Source organism: Gavialis gangeticus, unplaced genomic scaffold, assembly GCF_001723915.1.
Source record: "Gavialis gangeticus isolate Ggan-Ray unplaced genomic scaffold, GavGan_comp1, whole genome shotgun sequence".
Classification (NCBI taxonomy): domain Eukaryota; kingdom Metazoa; phylum Chordata; order Crocodylia; family Gavialidae; genus Gavialis; species Gavialis gangeticus.
Window position 1 is genome coordinate 6,932,365 of NW_017729020.1, and position 15,082 is coordinate 6,947,446.

Consider the following 15,082-nt stretch of genomic DNA (forward strand, 5'->3'; position numbering starts at 1 on the left):
CGGGCGCGGGCGGGGGGGGGGGGGGGCTTTGCTAAGTTATTGCTCCTCCAAAATATATAAGTATATGGAAATTTCGACCTGGTTTTGCTCGTTTGCCCCCTGTTTCAAACCTGGACTTGTGCACCATATCTGACTGTGCTTAGGAGACAATACAGTGTCCTGTCCTCCTGTGTCACCCCCCCGCCTGGCCATTCCTTCTCTCCGTGGCCCTTTCCAGCCCCTTCTCATCCCCGGCCTCATGAAACTAAGCCAGTCTCTGCTGTCTGAGGTCCATTTTTCCATGCAGCCCATCACCAGCATGTTCAGATGGGCAAGAAACTCCGTTTGGTGAAGGGTTTTAACCAACGCCTCCTTAGGTCAGCCTGAAAAGAGGTCGTCCTAAGGGTTCTCTTTAACAGGTCTCCGGTGGTTTCTCTCTGCTACCCAGGTGTCTGGCAAATGAGACACCAGGGCACCTCACTCCCCCTGCTCCACCTTGGTTCTTAGAAGATCTCATGTGGTTTGCTTGTCCGTTTTTTGCTTCCATTTTCCTTTCTAGACGGCTGGAGTTAACACAACAGACAAAGAAATGGAAGTCCTTCACTTAAGGAATGTCTCATTTGAGGATGCTGGGGAGTATACATGTTTGGCGGGTAACTCTATTGGGATCTCCCACCACTCTGCATGGTTGACAGTTCTCGAAGGTATATACGGCGTCTTCCACTGTCCCTTTCCCTCCTTGCTTCCGTATTGGATCCAATATGCATTGAGGCCTAGGAGAGAGCCCAGGAAACCTTCTCCATGCTGGGGAGCAGCGCACGGCTGCCTCCCCCTCTACCCCTACTGCCACGCCTGGCTTTTTCCGCCGGGGCAACGCTCTGAGTCCCTCGCTGTAAAGAACCAGCTGGGATTCAGCGCTCCAGCATGAGTTGCCCAGGCATCGTCTTCTGGGGGTCAGTGGGATCAAATGTAATGTTGTCCCTGGGCCTGGCTGTCCGAGTGGGGTTCACTTGCTCCACTTGCACCTGGCCCCTTCCACCTCACCACCTTCAGGATGGTCTGCAGTGGGTGGCTGCACCTACGGGCTCTCTCCCTGGCCGAGCAATGCATATATCGAAGGTCCAGTTTAACCAGCGGCTCAGTCAGATTTGAAATGGGTACTTCCATTCACTTGGGCAAAGCCAGCATCCAACTTGCTACTCCCACCCCATACACCCCCAAGCTGAACACAGAGCTGAGACCACAGCCTGGTGAGCTGAATAAAAGATTGGCTCCCATCTCCATGATGCTCTGAGCAGCACTGGGAAGCGGCTGTGCCTCTGGCTGCCCTGGAAGTGCTGTGGCAAGAGTTTAAATGGCGACCAAAACCCAGCAGACAGCTGTCCCCAGGTGACTGTCCCCCCCTGCCACAGGCCTGCCATTGGCAGGAGTCCCTGGCCGCTAGTCCCGAAGGGGCTGGCACTCTTGGAGAGGCAGCAAATGCAGCCCCTGTGGGCAAAAATCACAAACTCAGCTTAGTGCGGGAGGTGCTGCTGCAGCTGCAGACTCAGGCCCCCTGCTGTATGCACCAGCACACCCACACGCATGCATTCGTGCACCCCCAGCCCTGGCCCTGCCCTGGAGGAATGGAGCCCAGCCCCGGGGCGCTTGCAGGCCTCAAGGGGACAGCTGCCGCACGGTTTCTCTGCATGTGCCTGCTGCGGGCGGGAGCTGCTGCTTCAGCATGGGTGCACTTGGGCACGCCACGTTGATGCCACTACCGATCGTGGGCCATCAATGCCCCTGACAAGAGTCTGATAACTGGCAGCAACAGAGCGTTTTTGGAGCCGGCACGGTGGTGCCTTTGTACAAAAACCTTCTGGGTTATCAACTCCTCCTCCCTTGTCAGGCCTGGCCTCTTCAGTGCCTGCTTCTCGCCAGTGGGGCTGGCACAAGGGACGGGGGCTCCCTCTGATGCCTTTCTCCAAGGCTCTCCGTTCTTCTGGGAGAGGGAGGCTTGGGGTGGGGGGTCTGTCTAGGCACTGTGCTCAGCTGCAGCACCAGCATTGTCTCTGGTGGTCTGTGGCTCTGTGTGAACGGCCAGGCCACGTGCCTGCAGCTGAGTGGCTGGTTTGCAAGTAAAGCGGAGCATCCCTAGGCTCTTTGGAAGGGAGGCAAGGCCCCCACGGCCCAGCTTTGGTCTCCTGATGCAAAGGATCTCTATGGAAGGTGCTGCACATAATTGCTTTTTAAATCCCCAAGTCCCGTGGGCAATTTATTTTTAATAGCTGCGATACCTCCTCACGTTGCTCTCTGTCTCACAAAGACAGGGAGCTATTTTTGCCTCTCCTCCTTATCCCATGGCTCTTCCCAGTGACTGTCCCCAGCAGTCTGCAGCCCTCATTCAGAGCAGATCAGGGACAACTGGGGAAGGAAATCCTGCAGCCCCTCCATGTCTGGCTCGTCCTCCAGGCAAGGAGAAAGGAAGGACCAGACCCCCATACCCCAAGCAGAGAGCTCACACCCAGTGCAGACCTTGCCCCTTGGCAGTGGTTGAAACAGGGCAGGTATCACCCCAACAGCGGGGAATTGGTGCCAAGCCCAGCCTGGCCTCCCCTGCTCCCTAGCCGGAGAGCCCCAGCAAGTCCCCCACCTGTCACCTGTCACTCTTGCCTAGCCCTGCGCCTGGCAGCAGGTGCCAGCCCCATGGCCGTGTCCTCCCAGGGTCCTGGCCCTGCATTCACATCCTTTCTGGCTGCAGCCCGGGTGTGTTGGCCCCAGGCCCCTCCGTGTTGGCCTAGAGCCCTTGAGCAGCTGTCTCCCACCAACCTACATCCCTGTGGGGGGAGGTCTTGTGCGTGCTTCTCTGTAAGGCTGTGCTTGGCACCGAGGGAAGGGCAAGCTGCATCTGACCAAGAAACAGCATGGCTCGCCAGCACGGCCACACATGGACGTGGGAGGGTTGGAGGGAGCTGCCTGGCTACTGCTGGTTCCTGGCGTATGCATTTACGGCCCTCTGTAGGGTGGGCTCAGACCCCTGGATAGCTGATGCCCGGCCCGGGCTCACCTGCAGAGCTAGCGAGGGTGGGAGCCTGCGGGGGGGTCGTGCCTCATCCCACCCTCCAGGAGCCAGTGTCACACCCCTCCTTGCTTAACACTGCCCTGAGAGGCTGTGCCCTGCTAATCCCTTGTTCACGCTGACCCAGCCGTGGAAGAAAAGCCAGCCTTGATGACCTCACCTGTGTACCTGGAGATCATCATTTACTGCACGGGGGCCTTCCTTATCTCCTGTATGGTGGTGACGGTCATCATCTACAAGATGAAGAGCACCACCAAGAAGACCGACTTCAACAGCCAGCTGGCCGTGCACAAGCTGGCCAAGAGCATCCCACTGCGCAGACAGGTAACAGAAAGTAGATAGGGGGTTTGCTTGCACCTACCACCTCCCCTTGCCCCACACAGCTGCCCTAGCCCTTGGCGCCGTCCGCTCTTGCACAGGCCAGAGAGCCGATGCAGCTGCAGCTGCTTTTCTGCAGGCCTGTCAAGAAAGTGTTATCTGTTTCCCTGTCAGACCTGACCAGAGCTTTTGGGTCTGGCTGATTTCAGGCCACAGGGGACGTCCATCCACACGGCAGTGTGACCAATGCAACTTTCCCCTCTCTGTGCCTCAGTTTCCTACTAACAGCCTGAGGATTAATGGTGCTGACTGGCCTCCCAGTGCCAAGCCTGCGAGCCTCTGGGTGGGAAGGCTGGGGAGAGGCGGTCTCTGTATGGAGCTGGGAGAGCCTTGGTCTGACTTTTATGGCAGGTTGCTAAGGGTAATGGGGGGGATCAGGATGGGCTTGCAGGATTCAACAGAGGAGCAGGGGAGTGTATCTCGCAGGCAGAGACGGATGTGTATGTTGTGACACCAACATAGAGGAAATCAGCTACAAACAACTCAGCCCCCTCCATCCCAACACAGCAGGAGCAGGGGCAGCACCTCCCGCTGTCAGCCAGCCCAGGTGTCCTGCTCGGGGCAGGGGGTATCCCTGGACACCCCCATCCTTTCCTCCGCCCCACAGCACAGGCATGTTCCTTACAGTCCAGGAGACAGCTCCCTCCTGCCCTGCCCCTTGGGCTGTTCCTGGATGGGGTCACCTTCATTGCAGGGAGAGCCCCTTCTGCCCAGGCTCTGCAGCACTGGGGAAGGAGCCATTGCGAGCAGAAATCAAACACACGCTTGAGATGGTGCCGTGCATGGCACAGACTGGGGGGTCAGGCCCGAGGCGCTAGGACTGGGTCTCGCTGACAGCTGACACACCTGGAGGGGAAGGGAGGGGAGTGTGTGCACATGGGTACACGTGCATGCATGTGTGCGCGTGCTCATCCATTCTGCAGTGAAAGGAGGCAGTGGTAAACATGTGGATGGAGTTGGGAAATGAGGTTCGTGACTCCTGGGTCCCCCTCCCTGACTGCTGCCTTTGACAGGTCACCCCCCTTCTCTGCGCATTGGCTCCCGCGCCTGTAGCTGGGGGGCAGCAGTGCTGAGGGCGGGCTGGACCAGGGCACTGCGTCACTGCACCTGCAGCAGCCTCCGTACCCCAGGGAGGCCCCCAGAGCCGCTCCCTCTATCCCTGCACGTGCCCCCACCCCAGGTGCTTCCTGAAGGTAACCCACTGTCCCGGGCTGTCCCCGCTGCAGGTGTCTGCAGACTCCAGCTCCTCCATGAACTCGGGCGTGATGCTTGTCCGGCCCTCGCGGCTCTCCTCCAGCGGGACCCCCATGCTGGCAGGTGTTTCTGAATACGAACTGCCCGAAGACCCTCGCTGGGAGCTGCCCAGGGACAGGTGAGTCTCTTTCTCTAGGGTCTGGCAACCCAAGTTTCGCTGTCCCTAGCGGCACCTCCTTTGCCCCCTGTTTAAACTGCCTCCCTCCTCCCTTCCAGGCTGATCCTGGGGAAGCCGCTGGGGGAAGGCTGCTTCGGGCAGGTGGTTCTGGCTGAAGCCATTGGCCTGGACAAGGACAAGCCAAACCGAGTGACTAAAGTGGCAGTGAAGATGCTCAAGTGTAAGTGGTGGCTGTCAGCCCCTTGGGGACCTGCCCAGATGTGTTTCTGCCTCAGCCTGGCGAGAGCCTGGCTCCGTCTTGTGCTTTTGGAAGAGGTGGTGTGTGCGCTTACTGGATCCAGTGCCTGGGATGGGGCTCCCAGTACCACTGTGGGAAGGGTCCTGTGTAGCAAAGGAGCAGTCGGGCCACAGAGCCTGCAGACTCAGTGGTGCCGGGCTCGTCCTGGCTGCCCGAGCCCCCCGTGACCCGACCTCTCTCCATTCTCTCAGCGGATGCCACGGAGAAGGATCTCTCGGACCTCATCTCAGAGATGGAGATGATGAAGATGATCGGCAAGCACAAGAACATCATCAACCTCCTGGGAGCCTGCACACAGGACGGTGAGCGCTGCACCCGTGAGTGAAAGCCCAGGCACCTGCCTCTCTGCTTGGCCGGCGACGATGTGGTGGATGGGCGTGGGGCGGTGGGAGGGGGAAAACACCAATGGAAAGGAGCAAAGGATTTAATTCCTTCCTTTGCCCCAGGCCCGCTGTACGTGATTGTGGAGTACGCGTCCAAAGGCAACCTGCGGGAGTACCTGCAGGCGCGGCGGCCCCCCGGCATGGAGTACTGCTACAACCCCTCTCGCATCCCCGAGGAGCAGCTCTCCTTCAAGGACCTGGTATCCTGTGCCTACCAGGTCGCCAGGGGGATGGAGTACCTGGCTTCCAAAAAGGTGAGCGGCTCCCACAACCCCTCGCTGGAGCAGCAGTCGAGCCAGAGCCCCATCAGGCAGGGGTCTGGCAGGCTTGGGGCACCATGAATGATGGGGTCCCCATCTGAACCACCCCCAGCAGTAGAGCCCTGCCCTGAATAGCGGCCCGAGGGCAAGGCTCTGGGGCTCCCAGTCTAGGTCCTGAGGGTGGGGGGGGGGCAGGAGTGACTCTCCCAGAGCTCACACCCGCGGCCCCTTTGTGCTGGCCTGGAATAAATGCACAACCTCTCAAGAGTCCCTCTTGCTTTGGCTGGGTACACGCCAGGGCTTTGCAGCCAGCCCCCCTCACAACTTATGGGTTCCTCCTCTGGGATCCTAGCAGGAGCCCTTTGGAGGCCAGCCAGAGGCTCGACTCGGGGCCATTCATTGCTAGCACGCCGGCTGTGGCGGCAGGGGGCTGGACTGTGCAGAGTCCAGTCTCGCTCACGAGCCCCGTGCTCTCCTCAGTGCATTCACAGGGACCTGGCTGCCAGGAACGTCCTGGTGACAGAAGACAATGTGATGAAGATTGCAGACTTCGGGCTGGCCCGGGACATCCACCACATTGATTACTACAAGAAAACAACTAATGTGAGTGGCGCAGCAGGACGCAAGGACCGTGTTCAGGCTCGGCTTTAGGGGCGATGGGTTTTCCTATGGGCTTTGCCAGGACTTTGGCTGGAGACCTGAGAAGGCAGCGTTCGTAGCAAAATCGTGGTCTCTGAGCCCAGGCTGCCCTATAAGTAGGAAGGGGTTCCCCTTGCTCTTCACAGCGAACAGCCGCCTGCTTCCTGAGCAGCATTTGCCGTGTCCTCCCCACAACTCAGGGCAGTTGTCTTGGCCCTGGGAGGCAGGGGGCATTGCCAAAGGTCCGTCTTGACCAGACATTTGGTACCTGACCAGGTCTCCTGACTCCCCAATACCCGTGCCCCGGGCTGCATCGAGTCCTGCGGGGTGGGACCCCCCATTAGGCACGCTCCCCTCCCGTGGGATGTGCTGATGTGAGGCACTTCCTTTCATTCCAGGGTCGCCTGCCGGTAAAGTGGATGGCTCCAGAGGCCTTGTTCGACAGAATATACACCCATCAGAGCGACGTGTGAGTACACAGCCCTTCTGCCTGCCACGTGGAAGTCTGTATCGCAGCAAGACTTTTTGAGCCAGGAAGCATCTCAAATGATAGGCTAGGCTGAGAAAGCTGCCAGCCCCTCGGCTCTGTCCCTAGGATATGGCCTGCCTCTTGCTAGGCAGACCTGGCCTCCTTTCCCTGCTGTAGCATGGTCCATCTGCATCACTAGCCACCTGTACTTGCCGGGCATGCTGGGTCAGTACAGTGGCCTGCGTCCATGCCTGTGCATCTCCCCTTATTTCAGTGGCATCTCGCCATACCGTATTCATTTAGCAGCCCCTGAAGTCTCCTGGTACCGCTCGTTCAATCTGGTACGTTGGGTGTATCCCAAAGGTGCCGGGCACCAGATGTGATTCAGCTTAATTTAATGAAGTGGCAATTACTGCCAGCAGACACAAACTGTTTGGCTGTGGAGCTGGCTTGTTTTCCAAAGTGAATGGCCGTGGCCAACCCCAGCTCTTCCCTGCCCTTAACCAATCTCTCTAAAGAAACCTAATGCTCATGACCATGTCCCTGAAATCCTTCTGACCTCAACTGATGTGGACAAATTGGAGAGTCCAGCAGAGGGCAACGGAAATGGTTCAGGGGCTGGGGGACTTGACTTATGGGGGGAGGCTGAGGGAACTGGGCTTATTTAGTCTGGAGAAGAGAAGACTGAGGTGGGATTGAATAGCAGCCTTCAAGTCCCTGCAGGGGGGTTGCAGAGAGGATGGAGCTGGACTGTTCTCGGTGGGGGCAGATGACAGAACAAGAAGCAATGGGCTCAAGTTGCAGTGAGGGAAGTTTAGGTTGGATATTAGGAAAAACTTTCTCATGAGTAGGGTCGTAAAGCAGTGGAACAGGTCACCCAGCGAGGTGGTGGAAGCTCCGTCCTTGGAGATTTTTAAGACTCAGATTGACAAAGCCTTGGCCGGGATGATCTAGTTGGGGCTGGTCCTGCTTGGAGCAGGGGGCTGGACTAGACATGACCCCCTGAGGTCCCTTCAACGTGCATTGTCTATGACTCTGTGATCCTGCTGTTTTGCTGCCCTGGGGTGAAGCTGTGCAAGTCCACAGGGATGTGCGGCTAACTATACGCAGCATTTGGATTTGGTGCTTAGGCCAAGGCGCGTACCTGTGGCTGCCTGGCCTGAGACAGCTTCAAGAGGCCTGGTTTCAAAGTACAACCCCTTAAGATCTCTTAAGCTGGGCACCCAAAATCACTAGTCAGCTCTGCAGTCCTTGGCCTCGGTATCTTAACCAGCAGCAGAGGAGAGCCCCAGATCTCTGAGTGCCCAGAAGCAGCTGGCACTGCTGGACCAAGCTCTTGTTCTGCCCACGGGCACCCTCGCTGATGCTGTAGCTGGCTAACGAGAGGCAGTGGTGCCACTCCCCATGCTCCCAGCTGCCCACAGGACCATGCATCAGGCAGACGGGCGGGACTGAGGTGCTGTGGCAAGAGCTATGCCTGTGCAACACTGTGCCTTTGTGTTATGGGTTAGGTGGTCCTTTGGGGTGCTGCTGTGGGAGATCTTTACGCTCGGCGGCTCGCCGTACCCTGGGGTGCCTGTCGAGGAGCTCTTCAAGCTGTTGAAAGAAGGCCATCGGATGGACAAGCCCAGCAACTGCACCAACGAACTGTGAGTACGGTTTTCGGTCTGGGACAGGGGGAAGGGAGAGTGGACACACATTTATCTGCCTCTTTCTTCTGCCTGCGCCAGGGCCCGTGTGCTAGCGTACAGTCAAGCAGCTCCCAGCCCTGCAGAAACCTCAGCTGAACCTGTTTGCAATAACCTGCATCTTCCTTTGTTATTTCTCAGCAGGACAAATCCCAGACTGACCCCAGAGCAGGGCCTGGCTTGACGGTGGGCTACAACGTCCTCCTAGAACAGCCCTCTGTGTCCTTCCCTCACCAGCCCTGCCAACAGGGAGTGATTTCTTGTTAATTAAGAGGATTAACTTTAATCCTGAGGACTAATGTCCTCACCGCTCGATTCTGCTGTGGCCCAGGCACAGGCCACTGGCTGTGTGCTAGGCTCCTGGCAGAGCTGCAGCCCCTCACTCCCCTAACTTGGAGTGATGCTCCACGCTGGTAGCCCAAGCCCCTCTGGGCTACAGCTCCATGTGCCGTACTGTACCTGCTCCACTTCTCACAGGACAACACAGCTTCCCTCTGGCTGCCCCAGCCCAGCCTGTGTGAGAGCAGCATAGCTCCTCAAGTCCCCTTTATTCATGGTTTCCTCCCCCTGCCCCGCTTGCTCCCCAGGTACATGATGATGCGAGATTGCTGGCACGCTGTCCCGTCCCAGAGACCCACCTTTAAGCAGCTGGTAGAAGACTTGGATAGGATCGTGGCCATGACCTCCAACCAGGTAAAGGATGCCTGGTCTGAAGGCAAACTCCCCCCCATGGCCCTGCTGTTGGGAGAGACGCCCCAGCGTGGCATCTCTGCACCACTGTGGCTTGCCCGTAGTCACTTCTCATCCTCAGTGCCTGAGGGAGAGGGCTGGAGCCTCTGGCTCTTGCAGCAGAGCTCCTGTGCATCGTGTCCAGGGAGGCTCCATGCCTGCATCTCCCACGAGAGCAAATGCTCCCTGCCTGTCGAGGAATGAGTGCTGCCTGTTGCCTCTCTTTAGTGTTATGTGCCCAGCATCTGGCCTGCTTCCAGCTGGGCAGTGGGCCCTCACCTGGGCCCTGACCCTGGGATGATGTTGGGTTCTTGAGCTCTAATCTGAACTATGTCCTCGGGGTTTTGTCCCCTCCAGGAGTACTTGGATCTCTCCATGCCGCTGGATCAGTATTCTCCCAGTTTCCCAGACACCCGCAGCTCCACCTGCTCCTCGGGAGAGGACTCTGTTTTTTCTCATGATCCTCTTCCAGACGAACCTTGTCTTCCCAAGTACCCACCTCAGCACGCCAACGGGGGACTGAAACGACGCTGAGGCTGGGACTCCCCAACGACAGACTGCAAACTCTGTGTCTGTATGTGCAGGGTTTTTGGTTGTAGCCGTGTTGGTCTAAGGACCTAGGCAGGCGAAGAAGCTTGCCTGCCTGTGTGTGTATGTGTGCACGCGCGCATCTCCGCCACCCAGGCTGCTGGCGGGATTGCTGTCTGCACAGCCATCAGTCAATTTTAGCTATTGCATAAAAGGATTTCCAAGATCCAACCATAGCATCTCATATAGCCAAAACCACCACCACCTCGTGCCAGCTTCTCCAGCCGCCGTAGTTGTGAACGCTCCTGACGGTTTGTCTTTAATTCCTTTCCACAAAATCAATGCTTGAATATTTCCAGTGGATTAAACGTGAATCCAGTTCTTTGGCCAGTGCCCGGTGAGAGAACCAGTTCAGGCTCCTGCACCTGGAACCAGCTGATGATGTGCATTCCCTTCTCCGAAAAGGATCCTGTGGACATGAACTTCCCGAAGAGGCCAGGAAAAGCTGGGCTGTTCCTGTTTTATTCTTTCAACACAGTATGATTCTAACTGAAACAGCTTGATAAGCTACAGACGTCACTAAGCAGTGGATTTCTGCAGCAGCTCGACCTCCAGCGAGGCAGTGCTCACTAGGCAGTCTTAATGCTTTGGGACCATCGCTCTCTTGGGTGGTTCGGGAGCCCAACCTGTGTGGATACTGCTATATGAGATGGTTTTAAGGCTGGTGCCAATGGCTTATTAATTCCAATCCTAATTTGCTTTGCTGACCAAACACATGGTACCTTGGAAGTGGCCAGATACAACATATACACCTGCTCAGCACTGATACTAGAAGAAGCAGCCAAACCTACCAGTGCTGAAAACAACAAAAAAATCTTCTGTACATAGCTAAAAATATGTATAAATATGAATATATATTTACATGTCTTTTTAAAAGGGTTGTTGCCAGAGATATACCAGTTTGGTAGAAAGGTACTAGTGGCTGGTAGATATCTGTTGCTATAAAAAAAAAAAAAAGTTCATATATTTTGCTACTTTTGCTGTTTTTATTTTTTTAAATTATGTTCTAAACCTATTTCAGTTTAGGTCCCTCCATAAGAATTGCTGCTGCTGCTTCAGTTTTATATGGGGTTGTATTAAACAATAATATTAATAATAATAATAATAATGTGTTGATGCCTTTTGGGAATACGTTGTCATTATATCAATGGCCTTTCCCTCCTCTTGTTCACCTCCCCGTCTTGTCAGGTCTTCTGTCGGCCTCTGCCCTGGGTCCTGGAGCAGAGAGGGCCTCGTGCGGTCATTGAAGTTGGGCAGAGCTTGTGACGCACCCGCTTTGCCATGAATGTGTAATAGCAACAGGCTAGAGAGCGCCTGTCTTCTGTATTTTAAAAACAGGGGGTTTAGCATACGCTCCATGGTGGGGCTGGGACTTTTTGTCTGTGCGGGGGGGAGAAAAGCACCTTTCCCAGCCTTCCCCATGGGCATTGGCTCCTCGCACGGAAGAATGAATAGTTTGCACCCCATCCTGCGGTGAGAAATGGCTTGTCCAGGGCTGTGGGGCCACTTTTGGGCTTCTGGAAATGGTCGGGAGCTCTGAGCCAGCGCGCGGGTTACTGGAGCATCTCTGACCCTGCTGCCAACTGTGCATTCAGTCTGTACCCGTGCCTGCTTCCAGCATGTCCCATCCCTGCCGCTGGGCCAGCTCTCTTTGCTGCCACGTGTTCCCAGTGCCGCTCTCCTTCCAGGAGGCAGAGGGCTGTGAGGATGAGCGACCCTCCACCTCTCCCCTGCCCCAGCCAGTGCAACGCTTTCCCCAAAACAACCCTCGAGTGCCTTACACGCACCTGGTCCTTCCAGCAGCAAGACCCCCACACTGCAGGGCCATACATTTTTCCTTCCCAGTGGGAAGGTGAGATGAGAGCTCCCTTTGGAGGTACAGTCTGGGACACGCTTCTCCCAGGCTCTGCTGGAAATATCCCGTGACATTTCCTTCCCACCAGTCCCCACCCCTCCTTGTCTTCGAACACTATTTGTCCAATGGCACTTTTGGCTCTATAGAAACCCCAGCCCTGCCTTTTATTGGAAACGCCAGATGTGCGCAGGAATGTTCCCGGGATCTTTTTGCTAGCGTAGAAACAACCCAGAGCCCTGTAGCTTGGGCTGTGGCAGGGAAGAGTGCATTCTTCCGCATGAGGCCACAGCCCACTTTCTGGCCTCTGCTTGTGCCAGACCCTGCAGTGCTCTGAACGGCGTGTTACCAGCCCTCAGTAAACCCCCTCCTCGCTGTTGGCTTTGAAGGCTACGTCCAGATCCCCCAACGGAGCAGTTCCTCTGTGGCGAAGGGGCCTTCATGCCTGGTTTTCACCAAGCCCTTCCCTCCAAGTCACTGGCTGTTAAACTCCGGAGCCGGGACGCTGTTACTTGAAAAGTTTATTTTGCCTTTGTATGGAGAAATATTATTGTTTTAAACTCTTCTGTAATGAATCTGGAATTCTCGTAATGATTAAAGACTTAAACCAAGACCGTCTGGTAGCACCTTGGCATTTGTACCAGTTCCAGGGGGGACTTGTGCAAACCCTGAGTCCCTGTTAGCAACACCGGGGGCTGGTGTAGACACTGTTACATGCCGGCATTTAACCACAAGGCTCCTCAAAATCGGCCTCGGGCTGAGTGCGTGTTTGAGCCTTCTGCCCCCAGCTCTGTGCCACGCTCCTGGGTGCTCATAGATGAGCTGCATGGGCTCCGACTTGCATACTGGGCCCTAGGGGAAACTCAAGAGCAGGTTGAGAAATGCCAGTTAGTTTTGCCATGGGCTTTTTTTCCCATTGCTTGCCACCATTTCCCATTACCTTTGTTCAGAACAATAGGTATTTTCATGAAAAAAAGCGAGCATGAGAAATGTTGCTCAGCAGCACGTAGGCAGCTCCCCTGCGAGATCAGCAATACAGGGGCTCATTTCTGCGTTTGCCCCCATACCCGATCCCAGCCTCCGAGCCCTGCTCTGGTGCCGTGTCCCTGGGGAGCCTCCTCTCTGCCCCCGAGTCCCCGCGGCGCTCTGACTAGGCTGGCGGCGGCAGGCTTTACGCCAATATTATATGCATTTTGTAACTGCAAAGTCACTGTTCTCGTCCTGCACCTCCCAGCGCAGTTCAGTTCTCCAACTTCTTTGAAACGGGCCTTAAAAAGGTCATAAGTCAGCACTGCCTGGCTTTCTCGCCCGCACATGGGACCCCTTGCCCTCTCCATCTCAGCTTGTCCTTTGCACAGTAGCATGAGGAAAGGGAGGATTTCCTTATTGCTGGCACCCGGGCCCCCCAAAACTCTGCAGAAAGCGCTGCTTGCATTTCCTTTGCTGTTCCTCCGGCAGGGAGCTCGATCCAAGCATTGCTGAGGCAAATTCAGGAATTAGCCATGGGCTGCAACCAGATGTTCTGGCAGCTTCCAAGTGCGCTGCCTTCCTCTCATGAAGTCACTTCATTCGGAGGACAGCTGGGCTCCAGCTGAGCTGTTCAAATGTGACCAATTGAATGGGGAACTTTAACTGCATCCCTGCCGGACGCTCGGGCAGAAGCCCTGCTCGCGGCGAGCCCGGGGCTCCCTGCCCCTCGTCGTGTTGTGGGCCCGGGTCCCACCACCTCGGCCGCTTGCTCAGATCCGCTCTCCTTTTCCTTGGAGCTCTTTCTTTGCTGTGTGAACAGTCGAGGCAAAAAATGCATCCAAAGACCCTCTGCCGTGTGTCCGGCATCCATTTGCTGACCCAGCACACTAGATCCCCCAATTTTTACAGCCACATGGACCCTACTTCTTCGCCATCCTCAGCTCCCTCTTTCTAAGCCTCCTGCTGCTACTGTACTGCAGGATCTCGCTCCCTTTTCCAAGGAGGGGATGGACAACCTGCTCTGACCCTCTCTCCATGGGCTCCTCTGCTCCAGCGCATTGCACCACGGTGCACAGGATGCGGCCGCTGCTGACCTCAGTAACCTTCCTTAATACATTTTGTCCTCGCTGCAGGCCAGGAGCAGAAGTGGGGAGAAAACACTTGAGGGCAGGGAACAGGAAGGGAGGGTTCCCCTTCCCACGGACACATGCGACCAATGGAAAAATACTTGCATCCAAATTTGCTACAGAAAAGTGTCAAGATGGGGGCGGACAAAAGCCCCAGAAATATTCTGATTCAGAAATGCCAGTTCTAGCCCTTCCTGGCAGGAGGCACGACGCTCTGATGTAATTGCCTGCCGCTGCGATAGCCAAGTTGATTACATTCCTGTGACCTTAGCGGGTTTTTCTGCTTTCCGTCCTCCTGCGTGGCTGGATTCCCTGCCAGCTCTGCTCCGCTCCCTGCTGCCCGGCTTGTGTACCGTGTGAGCCCCCAGCGCCGCAAAAAACCGCCCTGCTCCCGAGAAATGCTTTTCATCTCTGCAGAGGTGAAAGAAGTGAGGAGACGACCTTCAAACGGGACGTCGGCTAGTGCGACGCAGAAAAGTGCCCGTCCCGTCGCAGCCTGCACACATCTGGCAGGCCGTGCAATTCAGGTCAGCAGTCGGGACTCAGGCCTGGCATCCAATGGGGCCGTGGGGGCGAGAGGTCAGAGATGGAAAATTCAGAGCGCTTTTTTTTCCAGATCAGAAGCTGAGCTCATCCTCCTCGAAGAGGCTACGACTCAATCAAGAGCTTGAGCACAGCGCCCCTGGGCAGGGAGAGGGGAGGCTGCAGAGGTGGAGTGAGCTAGGCACAGGGAACAGGACTGGCCCTCGGGGCTGCTGCTTGACTGATGTTTGCGGGGCGTGCATGGGCTACTGCTGGGGAAATGTGTTGGCTCAACGGCATCTGGGAGCAGTCTGGGTTTTCCAGATGGGGACAGGGAAGGGCTTGACACAGCTGCAAGTTCAAGCTGGTTTCTTCTCTGTCGAGAACCTGCCTAGGCTGCCACAGCACCACATCCCTCTGCTTTCCCAGGGCACTATGGGGTGGCTTTAGCACTACCCTAGGGGGTAGATCAGGGTGGGCAAAATGCGGCCCGCGGGCCAGATGTGGCCCGCCAGGCCATTCTATCCGCCCCCCCCAAAATTTAGAAAATTAATATTTATCTGCCCCTGCCTGCTTGCCATGTGGCCCTCGATGGCTTGCCACAACTCAGTAAGCAGCCGTCCGCCCGAAATAATTGCCCACCCCTGGGATAGATGGTCCCCCATCAGCTCACAGCTGAGAGACCAGACAGGGATGCAAAGCATGTTTTCGGCGGGCAGCATCCCCCATGTCCAGAAATCACCAGCTAAAGCGGAGAACCTCCCCAGCGCT

At 56.4% G+C, this 15,082-nt stretch overlaps 1 protein-coding gene across 9 annotated transcripts in view; it reads left to right on the plus strand.

Annotated features, from left to right (window-relative positions):
• FGFR1 (fibroblast growth factor receptor 1) overlaps nucleotides 1-12,306 on the plus strand; it is a 55,154-nt gene extending 42,848 nt beyond the window's left edge. For 2 of the 9 annotated variants that reach the window (XM_019514440.1, XM_019514446.1), the window contains 11 exons: nucleotides 539-683; nucleotides 3,165-3,367; nucleotides 4,642-4,787; nucleotides 4,886-5,007; nucleotides 5,277-5,402; nucleotides 5,532-5,722; nucleotides 6,209-6,331; nucleotides 6,766-6,836; nucleotides 8,348-8,485; nucleotides 9,112-9,217; nucleotides 9,611-12,306. In XM_019514440.1, coding sequence (XP_019369985.1) covers nucleotides 539-683; nucleotides 3,165-3,367; nucleotides 4,642-4,787; nucleotides 4,886-5,007; nucleotides 5,277-5,402; nucleotides 5,532-5,722; nucleotides 6,209-6,331; nucleotides 6,766-6,836; nucleotides 8,348-8,485; nucleotides 9,112-9,217; nucleotides 9,611-9,787 — 1,548 coding nt within the window. In that variant the 3' untranslated portion in view covers nucleotides 9,788-12,306. The remainder of the gene's footprint in view (nucleotides 1-538; nucleotides 684-3,164; nucleotides 3,368-4,641; nucleotides 4,788-4,885; nucleotides 5,008-5,276; nucleotides 5,403-5,531; nucleotides 5,723-6,208; nucleotides 6,332-6,765; nucleotides 6,837-8,347; nucleotides 8,486-9,111; nucleotides 9,218-9,610) is intronic. The other 7 variants (XM_019514443.1, XM_019514447.1, XM_019514444.1 and 4 more) reach the window with 4 other exon arrangements.
• The last annotated feature ends 2,776 nt before the right edge of the window (nucleotides 12,307-15,082 follow it).